The sequence below is a fragment of the Salvelinus fontinalis genome, chromosome 15 (assembly GCF_029448725.1).
Source record: "Salvelinus fontinalis isolate EN_2023a chromosome 15, ASM2944872v1, whole genome shotgun sequence".
In the NCBI taxonomy this organism is placed as follows: Eukaryota; Metazoa; Chordata; class Actinopteri; order Salmoniformes; family Salmonidae; genus Salvelinus; species Salvelinus fontinalis.
The window spans coordinates 24,222,701-24,243,388 of record NC_074679.1 but is presented as its reverse complement, the minus strand read 5'-3'; the positions used below and the strand labels follow the sequence as shown (position 1 = coordinate 24,243,388).

The following is a 20,688-nucleotide window of genomic DNA, read 5'->3' as shown; positions in this document are numbered from 1 at the left end:
CTGTACGTCAAGGCTGAGAAATGTCTGTTCTCCCAACAGTCCATCTCCTTCCTTGGGTACCGCATTTCCATCTCAGGGGTGGAGATGGAGAGTGACCGCATTCCAGCCGTGCGTAATTGGCCGGCTCCCACCATGGTAAAGGAGGTGCAGCGGTTTCTAGGGTTAGCAATCTACTACCGGAGGTTTTGGTCAGGTAGAGGCTCCTATTACCTCACTGCTGAAGGGGGGACCGGTATGTTTGCAGTGGTCAGCTGAGGCGGACAGGGCATTTGGTCACCTGAGAGCTCTGTTTACCTCGGCTCCCGTGCTGGCCCATCCGGATCCCTGTTTGGCGTTCATAGTGGAGGTGGACGCGTCCGAGGCTGGGATAGGAACCGTGCTCTCTCAGCGCTCGGGTACGCCACCGAAGCTCCGCCACTGTGCCTTCTTCTCGAGGAAGCTCAGCCCGGGGGAGCGAAACTATGCCGTGGGGGACCGGGAGCTGTTGGCTGTCATCAAGGCTTTGAAGGCGTGGAGACATTGGCTTGAGGGGGCTAAACACCCTTTTCTCATCTGGACTGACCACCGCAATCTGGAGTACATCCGGGCAGCGAGGAGACTGAACCCTCGTCAGGCAAGGTGGGCCATGTTTTACACCCGTTTTGTTTTCACACTTTCTTACAGACCAGGTTCCCAAAACGTGAAGGCAGACGCACTGTCCCGGCTGTATGACACAGAGGAGTGGCCCATGGATCCCACCCCCATACTCCCGGCCTCCTGCTTGGTGGTACCGGTAGTGTGGGAGCTGGACACGGACATTGAGCAGGCGTTACGTGCAGAGCCCGCTCCCCTCCAGTGTCCCGCTGGGCGTCTGTACGTTCCGTCTGCTGTTCATGATTGGCTGATCTATTGGGCCCAAACGTCACCTTCCTCTGGTCATCCAGGCATCGGTCGAACGGTGTACTGTCTGAGTGGGAAGTACTGGTGGCCCACTTTGGCCAAGGACGTGAGGGTTTATGTTTCCTTTTGCTCGGTGTGTGCTCAGTGTAAGGCTCCCAGGCACCTGCCCATAGGTAAGCTACACCCCTTACCCGTTCCACAACGGCCATGGTCGCACCTGTTGATCAATTTCCTGACCGATATCCCCCCATCACAGGGAAACACCACAATCCTGGTCGTTGTGGATCGTTTCTCTAAGTCCTGCCGTCTCCTTCCTCTGCCCGGTCTCCCTACGGCCCTACAGACTGTGGAGGCCTTGTTTACGCACGTCTTCCGGCACTACGGGGTGCCTGAGGATATAGTGTCTGATCGGGGTCCCCAGTTCACTTCGAGGGTCTGGAAGGCATTCATGGAACGTCTGGGGGTCTTGATCAGCCTTACCTCGGGTTTTCCCCCCGAGAGTAACAGGCAGGTGGAGAGAGTAAACCAGGATGTGGGTAGGTTTCTGAGGTCTTATTGCCAGGACTGGATGGAGGAGTGTGCGGCGTTTGTGCCCTGGGCAGAGATGGCCCAGAACTCGCTCCGCCACTCCTCCACTAACCTCTCCCCCTCCCAGTGCGTGCTGGGGTATCAGCCGGTCCTGGCTCCTTGGCATCAGAGTCAGACCGAGGCTCCTGCGGTGGACGACTGGTTCCGGCGCGCGGAGGAGACATGGGACGCCGCTCATGTTCACCTTCAGCGAGCCGTGCTGCATCAGAAAGCCAGCGCAGACCGTCACCACAGTGAGGCCCCGGTGTTCGCACCGGGGGACCGGGTCTGGCTCTCGACCCGAAACCTGCCCCTCCATCTGTCCTGCCGGAAGCTGGGTCTGTGGTCTGTGGGGCCATCCAATGTCCTGAGGAGACTGAACGAGGTGAGTTACAGCTTCCCCCTGATTACCGTATTAACCCCTCGTTCCATGTGTGGCTCCTCAGGCCGGTGGTGGCTGGCCCACTCCAGGAGTCTGAGGTGCGGGAGGTTCCTCCGCCCCCTCTGGACATCGAGGGGGCCCCGGCGTACTCCGTTAGATCCATACTGGATTCGAGGCGTCGGGCGAGGGGCCTTCAGTACCTCGTGGACTGGGAGGGGTACGGTCCGGAGGAGAGATGCTGGGTTCCGGTGGAGGACGTGTTGGACCCTTCAATGTTGCGGGAGTTCCACCGTCTCCGTCCGGATCGCCCTGCACCTCGACCTCCGGGTCGTCCTCGAGGCCGGTGTCGGGACGCTGCTGGAGCCGCACGTCAAGGGAGGGGGTACTGTCACGACTTCCACCGAACTATGGCTATTGGTATTGAAGACAGACAAGTTGTATTATTTATAGAGGTAACACTTTGTAAATTGCAATGGATGTTTTACATTAATGGAGTCTTGTAAATGTCATTATGTATTTCAGAAAGAGCTTTCTCTGATTCTCATTCAAAGTGAACTAATTAACTTGTTTTCAACTGAAGATTTTCTCCAGGAATTTGCTGCACTTATAAGAATAGCCAACTCACCTCTGACCTTTTGGTAAACCCACCTCCTTTGACCAAGTAGCATTTGACCTCTGGTGGCTCCAGGGTATGCCGTCTCTTGTCCGTTATGTATCCTATTGTTCCTCTCCTGTTGTGTGACTGGTGGAGGTGACCCCTCTATACCATGGCCCTGACCAGTGACTGCTCTACCCTACCTGTTCTCTCACTGTACTCTTGAAGAGATGTAATGCAGATACAGCAAATGAGCCCAACAATACAAAAAATACATTATTTTACTTGGTGAAGGGGCTGTCAGGAAACTTCACTAAACTAGTGTGACACTGAATTTATGTTTGATGATGTGAATTATTCCGTTTTCAATTAGATTTTATTTTGATCACTCCTGGTCACTAGCAAATAAATGACTGACGTTCTATGGACCCTGGCAGTAATTAAGTCTGTTGACGTTTTTCCTGTTGACGTTTTTCCTCTCCTCAGACACATGCTTTACAAGACTTAAGCAAATGTCACTGCATACCTTACATAACAATCAGTACCCAAATGTAGACTGCCATGCTGTACAATATTGAGAGACAATAGCCAGGATGCTTGTTCAATCTGTGATTGCGATTCTACCGGTATATTGATTTTAATTAGAATTTAGTATTGTGGAGACGAGAAATGAAACATATTGCATCATATTAGATGTTCAGATGTGGCAGGGAGGGCACTGATTAATGTTGATTCATGGCCTCTGCTCCTGACTCCTCCCCCCCTGTCATTTGGGTAATATTCACTTTAACCGCAAGTAATACCTTAGGAAAATTGTATAGGGATCGGAGGACCCAAGTTACATAAGGATAAAAGTGTTTGTGGTAATAATAATGTATCTTACTTCCATTAGATTAGATCAGGGATGGGCAAATGTCATGACATTTGTCATAAAATTGCTAATTCTTCTCCATGCACATGGCAAATATATATATGTATATATATCTGCTGTCAAGAGGGGGAGTCACTAAAATGTTTTACTGTGGCCCCTCATGATGAATTCAGATGTGTTTGTGGGCCCCAGCCCCATCAGAGTTACCCATCTACCAATTAGATCAAAAATAACATGATTCACACTTTTCAAGGGGAAACTTGATAGGCCAGTGGAAATGATTTCCAATGCAGCAATAAAGCATACAGTACGGTAGACCTACAACATACAATATCAAGCATTTACATGGTTGAGTTTCTCAGTCAAAAGTACCTGTATGGGATTCATATAATGAATAGATGGGCCAGGATCAAAAGAAAAACGGTGTTTCACTCATACCCCTCACTCCCCGTCACAATATAGCAGGCAAATAAGTCAGTCAAGCCCCACCCCAGTCACCTGAGATCGTGTCTTGTGTGATGTCACCTGACCATGCGCTGGGCACCGCTGGACTAGAGACACTAGAGCTAGCCTGGCTGCGTCATCTATACCCCCAGATGATCCTGCTGAGCTGCCATGATTCGCAGAAGCTTTGTTTAAACGGTTGACCTTTCAAGCTGTGGAATCAATCCGTAAAACCAATTATGTTTTATTAAAAGGTTTGTATTAGACCCACATATACTATATTACATGTTTTTCATTTGCACCCAATGTCCTCTGCTCTGCCAATTTAGGATCAGTTGTTGCCATGTGCCAAGTAGGCCTATCGCGTAAATATAGGTTATCGGCCACTGTCCAAGGTGATGAAATGACAAGGGGCTGAAACCATGCGCGCCACGGCACCAAGCGTTTGCACTGCTTATTGGTGACGTTTAATTTGAGCCTTCAGTAACTGCCCTTCAAGCTTTCCATCCCTCATTCTCATAATTACAGTCTAGACTCGACACAGCAACACACACTGCTTCATTCCTAGTACCAGTTCCACGTTGATGTCATGACGTAATCATAGGCTACTCGGTCTGGACAATTTACACCATCCGCATACATATATTTATTTTTTAACTCTAGTGTTGGGGTGAAATTTGCGTTTGGTGCGGTTTCATTAGTTACTGCAGCCGGCTGCATATAGCTGCTGGCTCTTTAAGAACCTTCACCCGCCCCCTCTCCTATATTTTTAGCTGAGACAACCACTTAATTTGTTGTAGGCTACCGTAAAGACAGCTGTGTACCGTATGATTTCACCTAATTGATTTTTTAAATGACATCCTTTACTGCGGATTCGCTGTATATATGATTCCTTGGGAAATGCCGTCGGAATAAACATTGGTCGTACGGGACCGGGATTCTGCTGGTGGATGCTGAAATTCACAAGAGACCCTGAGCTGCCTGCCTCATCCATGATGTCCATGATGAAACACAATGTTAAACTTGGTTTCTGAGACAAACCGCAGTGCCTTCTAGGATGAAATTAATTAACCAAAAATATATTTAGCAGTAAACGGTTCAAGAACGCATGTGGTCCACAGAAAGCCTGAGGTAATACGTATTCTCTCGACGGGATAGGTTCCTGTGTTCTCTTGGATTGTGGATAACAATAAATCTTCAAGACGGACGGGGTAGTGGAGCATCGAGGGAAACATCGGGGCAATATGAGAGAGCGGGACTTTATGCCCAACATGGAGAGGGGCAAACCTGCCACTTATACAGGGGACAAAAAGGCTAAAATGGCTGCGAAGACGAACAAAAAGTGGGTGAGACTAGCCACTGTCTTCGCATATGTATTGTCTGTGTCCTTAGCAGCCATCATTCTAGCCATTTACTACAGCTTGATATGGAAGCCAACGAGCGCATCCTCTCCAGCGGGGAAGCAAGGGGTGCCCGATGAGGTCACAGCCTCTGCTAACATCTCAACAAACATATCCACAAGCACTAACGTCTCAGACACTAACTCTACACAGACAGACATTTTATCTGTCAATGAAACCAGGTTTGGTGTAAAGTCTCAGACCAAGGCATTTCACTGGGAGGGCAGAAGCGAGAGCGCCGCGGTCATCTCAGACGGCGTTTTATCAGAAAGTGCGCATTCGCAACCGAAAGGGCTCTACACGTCTGCCCAAAGCCACATAGCCGCACAAACTGCGGAGAGACCAAACACTGCGGGGAGAGATAACCAGGCGTCTCAGCCTGCTGTGGACAATCGGAGCCCGTTGCGCACTGGAGCCCACAACACCATGCATAATGAAAAAGGGGAGATGAATGCGGACCGATCAACTACTGGCAATGCGGATCAAGCAGCGGCGGATGCTGCTCCTTCATCCACAAAGGTTCCGCAGCGCACCTCCGCTACGAGACAACAAGGTTTGCGTAAAGGAGAGTAACCAGACCATTAAACAGGAATCGAACCAGGAGTGTTTGACAGACTTATGCAGGGGTGTCGGATAGCCTACAGACAGTGGTCTTCGTGGAAGAGATATCAAAGAACAGATGATGCTGCGAGAATTGCACAGGCTTCATGCACGTATTTTATTGATATCTATATACCAATAATCTGAATGTGTATGACTGACAATTATAGACTTAAACTGCTTCAAAGAAATATTGTTTCCCCTAAAATACTATGCGTTTTCTGTTACTGTATGCCTTAATTGATGTAAGTCATCTTTGCTTTGGACAGCTCCACCAAGTAATTTATTTATAACCATATTATGGACAAGGACATAACACACCTGTATTTAACTGGTAGGATATATGCCTTTGCAGGATATGTAAACTACCATTACTTATAGGCCTCCAATGTTATTCTATAACACAACCATTTATCACTGCCTTTGATGGGCCGAGCTGTTGAACAACAGGACGCATTTAAATAGCATTTCGTCCTCTATATTTCCTTTTACGGATACATCTGGATTGCTGGCATAGAGGAACCTGTATTATTGAGCTAAGCTCAGGTATGTGCATATAACCATGTAAATGTATTGAGTATTTGATCATGTATATAGGGCAGATATTGAACATCCTTTGGCCTTGATCAAACTTTTAGTCTAATTCAACACTTTTTATTAAGACTATGTTAGGTCTAGGCATATATTACGAGGCAAATAAACTTCCTTGTAAAATGCTTCTTCATTTAGATTTTGTTTAAAAAAGGTTCATGCAAAGTAACTTAATAATAACACCTTTCATATTAAACATTTTATTTTAAGAGATCTGAAATCGTTTATGAAAAAATATATTTTGATACAGGTGTCTGATAAATCAAATTTAATAGAAGCTGTTTTCAAATTGCGTAGTCTGATTATCTCCTGTTAAAATATATTAGATAAGCAATGTTATATCACTATCTAGTCAAAGGGCTTGTTGTAGACATATTCAACTCTTAACCAGCTACCAAGTTGAATTAAGAACCAGTGATAATCCGGACTGTTTTTTTGTCCTACAGCTCAAAGGACAGTCAGTTTACAGTCGATGTCTTCATGTGAGCCTCAAATCTGTGACTTTTACAGTATGAACAGCCTAAGATGTGTTCAACAGAGGCAAGGCCCATTGTTTATCAATCTGCCACAGCACATAGTCAGATATATCTCCTTCTCTCTCTTTCATATTCCTGCTTCTGACTCACTTCTGGTGAGCTCTGGAGAGGGGAAAAAACAAGCCTGTATGTATGTATGCTTTCTACTTGAACTGAACGGCATGTGAGGGAGGTGTATTGATTGAACGCTCTGTAGTTACAGTCCACAAAGGAAAGAGAAACGCATTACATAATACTGGGTCAGTACTATTTCCAGCAAACACTCTTTGAAAGGCTTATTTTTCACTGAGTGGTGGGGAGGTTCCGTTGCTGGTTGGACCATCACACTGTATCACAGTGAAATGTAAGCCTCAGTTGAGTAGTGCTGCACTGAAAAGCTGTCATGGTGGGTATCTGTTACACTGAGATGTAAACAAACATAATGTAAACACTTGGGACTATTGTAAAACAGCAGGCACAAGTAGCAGGATACTTTGAACAGATTTGTGCACAGCACACAGTGGATATCGCTACAGTTCTTTCCCCATAGGCCCTACAACACGGCAGTGACATGTTTTGAATGTTTCAGTTGGTAAAATCAAATCAACAACAAAAAATGTATGTGCCGAATAGACCTTACCGTGAAATGCTTACAAGACCCTATGCTTATGGATGAAAATAATAATGGAGCAGGATATTGATGAAGGAGTGGATCTGACGGTCTCATCTGATGTTCTTATTCTTCTATATCTGCCCACGAAGAAGAGGGGGAGGGGCTAGTGACCTTTTGACCTCTAAACTCAGTCACCCAGGAGAATGTTTACATGATGGAGTACTCTGTAGGAGATGGGGGTTGCTGCTCTGTCATCACTGGGGCCAGGAGTTGTTCCTGACCATGTGGACTGGCCCTAGTCATCCCACTACTCTCAAAACATCACACCTGAGTCAGAGATTCTAGCAACGATGAAAGATGTCCTGTTATCCTCTTTTCTAAGGCATCTGTTTAAAAAACAACAGTTTGCTCAATCTCACAGCTCCAGCTGGATTATGTTACAGTATTTGAAGTTCAAGCACAGCTACCACTACTTGGACAATGCAAAGCTGAGCGGGCAACATCTTGCATCCCAGGGAGTTGAGAGTTACATTACCAGTGGGGATTAGCTCAATGCCAGCTATGGAGGATGAGTGACTGTTGATACTGTTGACAGTGTTAGTCATCAGGACATTACTCTTCCACAGCAGCTCTCCTCTACTTGCCTTTGGATATCCCAGAACTTCTTATGTTTATCAGTCTCTGATGCACTGCAGTGACACCAAGCATTATTTTAATGTGCCAAAATGCCACCCTGGAGAGACTTTTAAAACAAAGGCAAAATAATATAAGTTTAGAACCCCATTGTCTGAACAAGATACTATCACAGGAATTGTGAATAATTAATGAGCTCTTTCAACACAGGAGAACAATATGAAGCAAGCTCATAATAGGCTCTTCAATTATTAAAGTCCGGGAAGAATTATCGGCCCAGATGTTATTAATCAAACTAAAGTCAGGCACATGGTGTCATAGTCACTCTTTCCCACAAGATACCATATGATAAAGTATCGAGGTTTATACAGTGCCTCAAACCATGCTGGGATTTATTTGACCATGGGAAACAGAGCTACTGTGTAAATACCTCAATGCGAGTTCAGTTGAGTTGAGCCCTTTGTTTTCAGGGACCTTTTAACCAGGACCTCTCAGATGATTGCTGGACTATGAAAGTGTATATGATTTCACCATTACAACATGGGGCACAGGTGTAGAACCATGACGTAATGCAATAAGCACATGGTGAGGTTGATGTTTTATCCGCCTATTTTTTTCAGAACCAGGCTGTCTATTGAACATCTCAACGACACCTGCCAAGACCCTATGCTGATATTTCATAACAATGCATTTATTCTATAAGGAACAACGGAAGTGCTGGTCTTCAGTCAGTTTAGCTGTGGTTCCCTATAGGATAGATTAATAAAAAATGAATAGGTAAAATGCTTGTTACTGAGACCCACTGTTTTCTGTTATATAGAAGGCTACTGGGGGCTGCCTTTACCTTAAGATTGAAGACTGACCTCTAACCAATGGAGGGTTTCCTGCTGAAATATCAGAGGGTGACAAAATATGACTTCAGGGAAAAGCAATACGTTTACTTCATACAAAACATCACAGTAACAATCAATATGGTAGTCTGACAGGCTGTCTGCTGGAGCTGTTTGACGACACATTACCAGCGGAGGCACCATGACGCCATGGCTCAGATCAATAAGGCAAGCTGTACATTGACGGCCTTGTTAGCCCCCTCTCTGGGGGGCGGGAGAAAAGGAAGAGCAGAGGACGTTCAGATCCCTCCCGTGTGCCTGTGATGGACCAGGCCAGCTGCTTAGGCGTTGTTGGTTGGTACAGCATGGGTCGCCATATAAGGGCAGAGGGATGATGCACACGCTCAGTAGGGGACGAGGCTTGACAAAAACCACCTGTCTGTACAGAGTGTCAGGGCCACAGGGCTGGATAAGGTGGTTCCTCTGTTTAACCCACGCCAATCAATGCAATGACTATTAACCAGACCATGATCTGAAAGAGGTTATTACAACTACAGATATAGAGATGTAAAAATGTCATGGCGCCTCAGATTCACTATCACCCTAACATATGCGAGAGAAAGTTGGTTGCATATCCAGAGCGTAGCTTTAGGAGCTTACTTTCCTCACCAAGGCACTTGGGGTTACAAGCATTTCTGAACCTGGTTCAGATAAGGCTTTTGCTTTGACAGAACATGATTGTCTGAAGGAGACAGCTTACTCCTGGTGAGGCCTCTCTTCTAGCCCCGGGTGAGAATGCAGCAGTCAGGACTGAAACGTATTAATGCCCTTGAAAGGCCCTGTCTCCTGCAGTGACAGCATCACCCATGGTGACAGGATTGGCTTCCCGCTCAGAGCCTCTCTGCTACCAAATGTTAGGGTGCTTTGGACTGACAGCCGAGCTACTGTCACATCCTTTACGACAGAAAACGCTCTGTGTTTCAATTCTTATCTTGCTGTGTGTGAAGGTGGCATAGTCCCATACTCCTCTTTAATCCCTCATCAGTTTGTACCACTTATTTCCAAAGCTACTCATACTCACACAGTTAAAGCATAGAGGTGCATCACACCCCTAAAAAATGATTAGTCGCCACTGGGAGCAGAGGAGGGAGAGCACACTGTGTTCAAACTGTAAATTATATCTGGTGGCTCAGTGAGTTAATTCATTTTCATTAATGGAATGAAAACCTAGAGACTGTGGCCCCATGTCCATGAAATGAGAATCCGGTATTTTAAAGAGACAAAGGATAGATTGCCTATTGTTTTCTACCAGGTAAAAAGCTATGAAACATGAAAGTAAGGGCTGATGCAGATGCAACTAAAAAAACAAGGAGCCACAAAGCACCATGCTGAAGTCACAGGACCCAGGGCCTTAATGACAGGTGGCCCTAGTGAACGCCAGAGGAAAAGGTAATTAAAAGATTAACACCTTGGAGGATTCTCACCAGAGAAGGTGGAGGAAACTGTCTCCAACACAACGGGGTGTTAGAGCAGGCCCATGGAGAGCTCATTTGAAATGAATCAGAAATGACTCCCAAATGGAGGCAGCTTAACACTGTCACAGTCCCCCATTCTGAAACACAATTAGTTTTTGCCTTCAATTTCAGTCAAATCAAGGGTTATCGTGTGCTGCTATTGTGTCATATTACATTATTCAATCCAACTCTTATGGAACACAGATCACACAGTATCATATTTTTCTAAAGTTGGCCTGTTATCAATGGTGGTTAAGTACTTTGCATAAGCTATCCAATATGGGGAAGTTGGCAGCTGATATGCATGCGAATCATCAGAAACTTCTCTTGGGAAATTCACTGGTGCTGCTTATCAGTCCCCAAATTGAGTATGGGAAGTCAATTGTATTTAAAACGTGACATACAGTGCATTCAGAAAGTATTCAGACCCCTTCCCCTTTTCCACATTTTGTTACATTTTTTCCTCATCAAGCTACACACAAAACCCCACGACGACAAAGCGAAAACAAATTTATAAAAAATATATTTAAAAAAGACCTTATTTGTAGAAGTATTCAGGTTCTTTGCTATGAGACTTGAAATTGAGCTCTGGTGCGTCCTGTTCCCATTGATCATCCTTAAAATGTTTCTACAACTTGGAGTCCATCTGTGGTAAATTTAATTGATTGGACATGATTTGGAAAGGCACACACCTGTCTATATAAGGTTCCTCAGTTGACATTGCATGTCAGAGCAAAGCCATGAGGTCGAAGGAACTGTCCGTAGAGCTCTGAGACAGAATTGTGTCGAGGCACAGATGTGGGGAAGGGTACCAAAATACTTCTGCAGTATCGAAGGTCCCCAAGAACACAGTGGCCTCCATCACTCTTAAATGGAATAAGTTTGGAACCACCAAGACTCTTCCTAGAGCTGGCCTCCAGGCCAAACTCCGCAATCGGGGGAGAATGTGCTTGGTCTGGGAGGTGACCAAGACCCTGATGGTCACCCTGACAGAGCTCCAGAAAAAGGAACATGACAGCCCGCTTGGAGTTTGCCAAAAGATACCTAAATTACTCTCAGACTATGAGAAACAAGATACTCTGGTCTGATGAAACCAAGATTGAACTCTTTGGCCTGAATGCCAAGCGTCACATCTGGAGGAAACCTGGCACCATCCCTACGATAAAACATGGTGGTGGCAGCATCATGCTGTGGGGATGTTTTTCACTGGGAGACTAGTCAGGATCATGGGAAAGATGAACAGAGCAAAGTACAGAGAGATCACTGATGAAAATCTGCTCCAGAGCGCTCAGGACCTCAGAGTGGGACGAAAGTTAATCTTCCAACAAGACAACAACCCTAAGAACACAGTCAAAACAACGCAGGAGTGGCTTTGGGACAAGTCTCTGAATGTCCTTGAGTGGCCCAGCCAGAGCCCGGACTTGAACACGATCGAACATCTCTGGAGAGACCTGAAAATAGCTGTGCAGCGATGCTCCCCATCCAACCTGACAGAGCTTGTGAGGATCTGCAGAAAAGAATGGGAGAAACTCCCCAAATACTGGTGTGCCAAACTTGTAGCATCATACCCAAGAAGACTCAAGGCTGTAATAGCTGCCAAAGGTGCTTCAACAAAGTACTGCGTAAAGGGTCTGAATACTTATGTAAATGTGATATTTCAGTTTCTTATTTTTATACATTTGCAAAAATTTCAAAAACCTGTTTTTCCTTTGTCATCATAGTGTGTAGATTGATGGGGGGGAAACTATTAAATCCATTTTAGCATAAGGCTGTAAAGTAACAAAATGTGGAAAAAGTCAAGGGGTCTGAATACTTTCCGAATGCACTGTGTACATAACATAGGAAAAATAAATTTCACATTCACTCTGTTTTCATGCTGTTATAGGGAAGGGACAGGGGACAAGACATACTCTGTCTAAAGCTAGGGTTGCAAAATTCCTGGAACTTTCAACAAATTCCCTGCTTTTATCAGAATCAGGAGGGAATAAACAGGAAATCCAAAACCCTCCAACAAGGATTTCTGGAAAACCAGGGAATTTATTGAAAGTTCTCTGAATTTTGCAACCCTAGTAAAGCACGACAAAAAGAGCAAGACAGAATCTGTAGCAGCGGGTACTATATTTATGTGCTGTATGCTAACTTCCAAGTTAAACAAACAAGGAACTTGACTATAAAAAAGCTGTGAATAAAGCTCTATGCCCACACACACACACACACACACACATCCTGTGTGAGTCCATTGTGCACATGGTTGGGTGATTCACATTGACGCCGAAAGGAGCAGTAATGTCAGACAATCACTTCTCAATTTTCAAGAGGCCTTAGGCAAGGCTTGGTGATAACATAAATATCAAGCGAACCTTGAATAAATACATTTACCAAACAAACTGCAACCATTATGTATAAGCAAACAGTCACTGAACAGGGAAGTATGTTCTGCACTAGTCACATGGTTGAAGTAAATTCCACTACTTCTCATAAAAAATATCCCTATGCTCAACTCTTTCCCTTTCTCCCTCTCCCAGGATAAATTTGATCCGTTCAACTACAATACATTATGGAGGAAATTCTCTTTTCTCCCAACAAATAACTTCAGTTCTGTTAGCTCTCAATTCCAGCCATTCTTTTCTTTTTCACCTCCACAGCTCCAAAAGTCATTTCAATTACAAATGAAATGACCTCAACCTAATACTGTGACTTGTCACCTGGTTATGGCAATGCACTTTTAATGCCAGTGTTATAATGCTTAAGGAAAGCCAGTCCTACTGAAAGTAAAATTGCTTTGGCAGGTCAGAAGATAACTGAAGATGTTAACTGCCACAGTTCCCTCTCCAACATGTGCTGTACACTGAATTGCCTAAATAAGTGCTCTAAAAAGAACAATGTAAGTGCTTCATTAACACACTATTTATTATATAATAAGGCTCTTTGTCAAATGATGTTGTCAGACTATTAAAGTATAATAAAACAACAAAGGGGTACAAATAAATTGCCTTTCCCTACTTAAAATAAAACAATCCAGCCGCTAATGCATGTCAACAAGGGTTTATTCTCCAGCAAATTATATTTGACAATCAGTAGTCCAAATGAGAGGATAAATAAATAAAATCAATAATGACAGTTAGTTAATACCACAACATTTCAAAATGAGAAGTCAAAGGGTTCCCCGAAAACATTTGAATAAATATGAAACAATTTTACCTACATTTTAACTTTTTAGCATTTGAAAACCATAACTATTTAACTTTATATTACAAAGTAATCATTCCCACACTAAAATAATGCACTTTAATTTACTTTTACTTCATGTAACTGGTTTCACCAAACCAAGCTGTAAACTACCATATGAATGAATGAGCTATCATATCTCAGTAGTTAAGTGCAATGGTCAGAGCTTTCTACTTACATACAGTAAGTTCCATACAGTACTAGTCAAAAGTTTTAGAACACCTACTCATTCAAGCGTTTTTCTTTATTTGTACTATTTTATACATTGTAGAATAATAGTGATTACATCAAAACTATGAAATAACACATATGGAATCATGTAGTAACCAAAAAAGTGTTTAACCTGTCTAGGCTGAGGGTGCCGCTAGCGGCACTCCCCCCCCACCCCCACTGAAAAGGCAGAGCCGCGAAATTCAAAAAAAATATTTTTTTTAAATATTTAACTTTCACACATTAAAGTCCAATACAGCTAATGAAAGACACAGATCTTGTGAATCCAGCCAACATGTCCGATTTTTAAAATGTTTTACAGGGAAGACACAATATGTAAAGATGTACATCTATTACCTAAAAACACATTAGCATAATCCACCATCTTTTATTTGTCCACCAACACCAGTAGCTATCACCAATTCGGCTAAACTAAGATATTTATAGCCCCTAACCAAGAAAAAAACTCATCAGATGACAGTCTGATAACATATTTATGGTATGGGATAGGTTTTGTTAGAAAAATGTGCATATTTCAGGTAGATGGCATAGGTTACAATTGCACCCACCGTCACAAATGGACTAGAATAACTACATAGAGCAACGTGTTTACCTACTTACTAATCATCAAACATTTCGTAAAAATACACAGCATACACTAATCGAAAGACACAGATCCTGTGAATACAGACAATATTTCAGATTTTCTAAGTGTCTTACAGCGAAAACACAATAAATCGTCATATTAGCATAGCACAGGTGCAAACATTACCCCAGCATTAATTCTAGCCAAAGTGAGCGATAACGTCAACATCGCCAAAATATATTATTTTTTTCACTAACCTTCTCAGAATTCTTCAGATGGCACCCCTGTAACATCACATTACAACATGCATATACAGTTTGTTCGAAAATGTGCATATTTAGCCACCAAAATCATGGTTAGACAATGGGGAAAGTAGCCCAGCTGGTGAGAAAATGTCCGTGCGCCATATTAGACTGTGATCTACTCTTATACATAAATACTCATAAACGTGACTAAAAAATATAGGGTGGACATCGATTGATAGACAATTTAATTCTTAATACAATCGCGGAATTACATTTTTTAAATTATCCTTACTTTTCAATACAGTTTGCGCCAAGCGAAGCTACGTCAAAAAACATGGCGTCCTAAGCCACTAACATTTTTCGACAGAAACACGATTTATCATAATAAAAATGTCCTACTTTGAGCTGTTCTTCCATCAGTATCTTGGGCAAAGGATCCTTTCTTGGGTCTAATCGTCTTTTGGTGGAAAGCTGTCCTCTTGCCATGTGGAAATGCCAACTGCGTTCAGCATGAACTGGAAGCGTGCCCGGCGATTCACAGCGTTTCAGAAATAAATGTCCCAAAATCGCACTAAACGGATATAAATTGCTATAAAACGCTTTAAATTAACTACCTTATGATGTTTTTAACTCCTATAACGAGTCTTAACATGACCGGAGAAAGATTACTCCCAACACTAATGCTTGGAACAGGTGCGGGTCGGTGTCCTCCACGCGCATAACGCAGCTCCAAAAGACTTACTAACTACAGGGTTTTTTAATTTATAGTGCCTGTGAACACGCAATCGACCCCATTCAAATCGTCATCACGTAAAAGCATCCAGGGGAAGACGTAAGCAGTGTCCGTATACTCATAGCAATAACAGTGGCCTTTTAACTGACTCCAGATCAGGGGCCAAAATTTCTGAAATCTGACTCCATGTCAGGGAAATTGCTGTAGAATGGGTTCTGTTCCACTTAGAGACAAAATTTCAACTCCTATAGAAACTATAGACTGTTTTCTATCCAATAACAATAATAATATGCATATTGTACGATCAAGAGTTTTGTAGGAAGCCGTTTCAAAAATTACAAGATTACCATAAATAGTGACAACAGCGCCCCCAGCCTCAACAGGTTAACAAATCAAAACAGATTTTAGATTCTTCAAAGTAGCCACCCTTTTCCTTAATGACAGCGTTGCACACTCTTGGCATTCTCTCAACCAGCTTCATGAGGAATGATTTTCCAACAGTCTTGAAGGAGTTCCCACATATGCTGAGCACTTGTTGGCTTCTTTTCCTTCACTCTGCGGTCCAACTCATCCCAAACCATCTCAACTGGGTTGAGGTCGGGTGAGGGTGGAGGCCAGATCATCTGATGCAGCACTCCATCCCTCTCCTTCTTGGTCAAATAGCCCTTACACAGCCTGGAGATGTGTTTTGGCCATTTTGCTGTTGAAAAACAATTGATCGTCCCACTAAGCGCAAACCAGATGGGATGGCATACTGCTGCAGAATGCTGTGGAAGCCATGCTGGTTGTGTGCCTTGAATTCTACATAAAATCACAGACAGTGTCACCAGCAAAGTACACCCACACCATCACACCACCTCCTCCATGCTTCACAGTGGGAACCACACATGCAGAGATCATCCACTCACCTACTCTGTGTCTCAGAAAAACACACTGGTTGGAACACAAATCTCAAATTAGGACTCATCAGACCAAATTACAGATTTCCATCGGTCTAATGTCCATTGCTCAAGTTCTTGGCCCACGAGAGTCCCTTCTTCTTATTGGTGTCCTTTAGTAGTGGTTTCTTTGCAGCAATTCGACCATGAAGGCCTGATTCACGCAGTCTCCTCTGAACAGTTGATGTTGAGATGTGTCTGTTACATTTATTTGGGCTGCAATCTGAGGTGCAGTTAATAGCTGATTTCTGAGGATGGTAACTCTAATGAACTTATCCCCTGCAGCAGAGGTAACTCTGGGTCTTAATTTCCCTAATAAGGGCCAGTTTCATCAAACCGCTTGATGGTTTTCGTGACTGCACTTTAAGAAAATTTCAAAGTTCTTGAAATTTTTCAGATTGACTGACCTTCATGTCTTAAAGTAATGATGGACTGTTGTTTCTCTTTGCTTATTTGAGTTGTTCTTGACATAATATGAACTTGGTATTTTACCAAATAGGGCTATCATCTGTATACCACCCCTACCTTGTCACAACCTAACTGACTGGCTCAAACGCATTAAGAAGAAAAGAAACTCCACAAATTAACTTTTAGCAAGGCACACCTGTTAATTGAAATGTATTCCAGGTGACTACCTCATGAAGCTGGTTGAGAGAATGCCATGAGTGTGCAAAGCTGTCATCAAGGCAAAGTGTGGCTACTTTGAATAATCTCAAATATAAAATATATTTAGATGTATTTAACACTTTTTTGGTTACTACATGACTCCATATATGTTATTTCATAGTTTTGATGTCTTCACTATTATTGTACAATGTAGAAAATAGTAAAAAATAAAGAAAAACCCTGGAAGGAGTAGGTGTGTCCGAACTTTTGACTAGTACTGTAAATAAAGTCAGTGTACAACTATTAGCATATAATGCTAATTATATTTTGTCATTCAACTGCTAAGGCTGGCAAAGGTTAATGGCAGGGCCTGTTTAGGTTAGTCATCCATAGGAACTGAACTAATACAAGCATTAGGACTGGTACCTTGAAATAATACTTAAAATGTAAACAAAAACAGCCATTCAAATAACACACTTAAAGATGGAATCCGCAGTAAGGGGAAACAGCACCACGGGCTGCCCCACCACCACCGGTGTTATTGTTGCTGAGCTGAGTGCAGCATGGTAAAAAAAATTGCAATACATATTGTGCCTTTCTATCACGCGTGTAATGATGTCAGAGGGGAAAAAACTGTGTTCGTTGTTTGCAGTAACTTCTTTGTTGTTGTAATATCGCAAACGGACGTAGCTGTTTCACCATTAAGGATTCCAACTTTAAGTAATGTATGACATGTCAATACTCATACCTCATAAAGAATAAAGTGCTTGTAAGCAAAGTATTTTCAAGCAGACAAAAGGCTCAAAATAACTTCACTTGAACATGTATCGTTTCCTTTTCCCACCTTGAGCAGCTAGCATCCTTTCAAAAGAAACAACATTGCGCATGTTAGTGTTTACCTGACCAACTAGACACAGGACGTCTACAAAGAGCTATTGGAAGCAAGTGCAGTATTAAACTAAAAGGCTCATGGTAAACGCTTGAATTAATTAAGCATGTTGTTGTTCAGTTCTAGAAAATGTTATAGCAACGTCAAAAGTCCTTCAAACAATCTTCCCATTTTCTCTTGCCTATGAAACAAAACAATAAAAAGGGGTTAAACATAGGTGTAATAGTACATTATTGTTTTTACTCAAAAGGAAGGCATATACAGTACTTATATTTATGGTTGGTAATGCATTATCACCCTGCTACAGTGGTTGGTAATGCATTATCACCCTGCCACAGTGGTTGGTAATGCATCATCACCCTGTCACGGTGGTTAGTAATGCATTAGCACCCTGCTACATTGGCTGGTAATGCATTATCACCCCGCCACAGTGGTTGATAATGCATTATCACCCTGCTACAGTGGTTGGTAATGCATTATCACTCTGCTACAGTAGTTCTGAACATGCATTGTCTCTCTTGTCTATTCCAAATCTACTTAAACACTACAGAAGACCATAGGGAATGCACTCATGCATCAATCAAAAATCCCAAATTTGCAGTGATGATGAATCATACACTCATCACCTTTTCAATCCATCCACAGTTTCTTTCTTTCATTCACTCCCTCTCATAGTCCAGACTACAATGCAGATGAGTCATGCACTCATTTCTTTCCATCCATCCATCCAGTTGTTCATATTCTCTCAGTCCATACTGACCTTATCGGTACTGGTGGTGTGGGTTGGGTGAGTCTCTCCTGACTCCAGGCTGAGAACAGACAGACTGGAGTCAATCAGCTCCTCTGTGAAGGGAACCAAGCATTACTTACATTGCATCATAGTGATAACTATACACTGTACCTATTTCAAATCAAATCAAAATGTATTTGTCACGTGCGCCGAATACAACAGGTGTAGTAGACCTTACAGTGAAATGCTTACTTACAGGCTCTAACCAATAGTGCAAAAAAGGTGTTTGATGAACAATAGGTAAGTAAAGAAATAAAACAACAGTAAAAAGACAGGCTATATACAGTAGCGAGGCTATAAGAATAGCGAGGATACATACAGACACCGGTTAGTCAGGCTGATTGAGGTATTATGTACATGTAGATATGGATATTTGACAGGGACTAACCACAAACAAAACCATTGCCTACCTGTATTGCTCTTGGCATGCTCTAAAGGCTGGACAGAAGTATCCTGCGGAGGGGCAGGGTCTTTGACATCACTGTGTGAAATGGGGAGAACAGGGCTGAGCACACCGTCATGGCCGCTTTCAGCACATTCTGTTTTGGAGGCATCAAGAAACGGAGGGCCCTCCTGACCCTGTCTCTGCCCATCAGATGAGCTCTGTGCCTGGACAGCTGTAGCCTGCTGATCCCCCCAGTCCAGGGCATTACCAGCATCCTCCTGGTCGCCCTCGGGGGACTGCTTCTGCTCCTCCAACTTCTGTCCGTTTTTGATGGGGGAGGCAACTTTTAACGCGCTGGTGCCCTTGGTTTCTGAGCGGGCAGAGTTCTGGGCTCCAGTATTGGGCTTCTCGTAGGCCCCGGGCCCCTTGATGAGCTCCTCTGAAAAGCGGACCTTCTTCTCTGTAGCTTGAGGGGACGAGACCTCAGCCTTCCCCTGTCTGGATGTCTCGTCCTCCAGGGGGTCGGCTGGGGCCTGAGCCGTCTCGGCCTTGTCTAGGCCAGGACTGATGCTTCCACTCACTTTCTCGGTCTTCACCACATCCAGGGTTAGCGAAGACTCCATTTTGAGGTCACCATCTTTGACCTCTGGAGTTTCTGCAGTGGAGTCATCTATGTCAGGGTCAGCCAAAGCATCAAGCTCTTCTAAGAATTCCTCCAAACTAGTCTTAGAGGCCTGAAGGAGCAAAAATAAAATTCCATTAGTAATATGATAAAGAAGACAAAGATGTTTTTGTTGAGCCCAAGCACAGACATTTTTTTCACCAAAGCACAGCTATATCATCAAAACCTCTCACCTGCAAATCCTCCCCATCCTCGCTGGCATCCCATCTGAAATATTAAAATAATTATTAGAAACATTCAGAATGAGTGGTCTATATTCTTCAAAGTATCCTGATAACAGAGTTAGTGCTTTTGCACTTAGAAAAAAAACACAGAAAATACTCTGCATATTTTGTTATGATATCTGTTCTGTGTGGGGTCAAAGATAGAGAGAGATATGTAGAGAGTGTGAGTGAGACAAAATAGAGAAGGATGATTGTAGATACACTTACACACCTGTGTGTTTAATCATGGCTGCCCTCTGTACATCCTGAGAAATGCTCTACAGTCTACACTTAGAAAAAGGGTTCCAAAGGGGTTTTTAGGCTAACCCCATTGGAGAACCCTTTTGTGGCTCCAGAGTGGCGCAGCAGTCTTAAGGTACTGCATCTCAGTGCTAGAGGCGTCACTACAGACCCTGGTTAGAGTCCAGGCTGTATTACAACTGGACATGATTGGGAGTCTCATAGGGTGGCGCAGATTACCTTCTCTATTACTTCCTCTATTGAACAATGTATTACTGTCCGGCTGTATTACAACCGGACGTGATTGGGAGTCTCATAGGGTGGCGCACAATTGGCCCAGCGTCGTCCAGGTTAGAGTTTGGCCGGTGTAGGCTGTCATTGTCAATAAGAATTTGTTCTTAACTGACTTGCCTAGTTAAATAAAAAATGGTTCTAGGTAAAAAACCTTTTGATTCCAGGCATAGCCCTTTTTGGTTCCAGGTAAAACCATTTTGGTTTTCATGTAGAACCCTTTGTGGA

General features: G+C 43.4%; 1 protein-coding gene across 2 annotated transcripts in view; it reads right to left on the bottom strand.

Annotated features, from left to right (window-relative positions):
- Window positions 1–13,463: 13,463 nt before the first annotated feature.
- The window catches only part of LOC129811592 (coiled-coil domain-containing protein 9B-like), a 61,185-nt gene continuing 53,960 nt past the window's right edge, over window positions 13,464–20,688 (bottom strand). For both annotated transcript variants that reach the window (XM_055863024.1, XM_055863025.1), the window contains exons 11-14: window positions 19,900–19,933; window positions 19,070–19,778; window positions 18,630–18,712; window positions 13,464–18,050 (exon numbers count right to left, since the gene is read on the bottom strand). In XM_055863024.1, coding sequence (XP_055718999.1) covers window positions 18,024–18,050; window positions 18,630–18,712; window positions 19,070–19,778; window positions 19,900–19,933 — 853 coding nt within the window. In that variant the 3' untranslated portion in view covers window positions 13,464–18,023. The remainder of the gene's footprint in view (window positions 18,051–18,629; window positions 18,713–19,069; window positions 19,779–19,899; window positions 19,934–20,688) is intronic.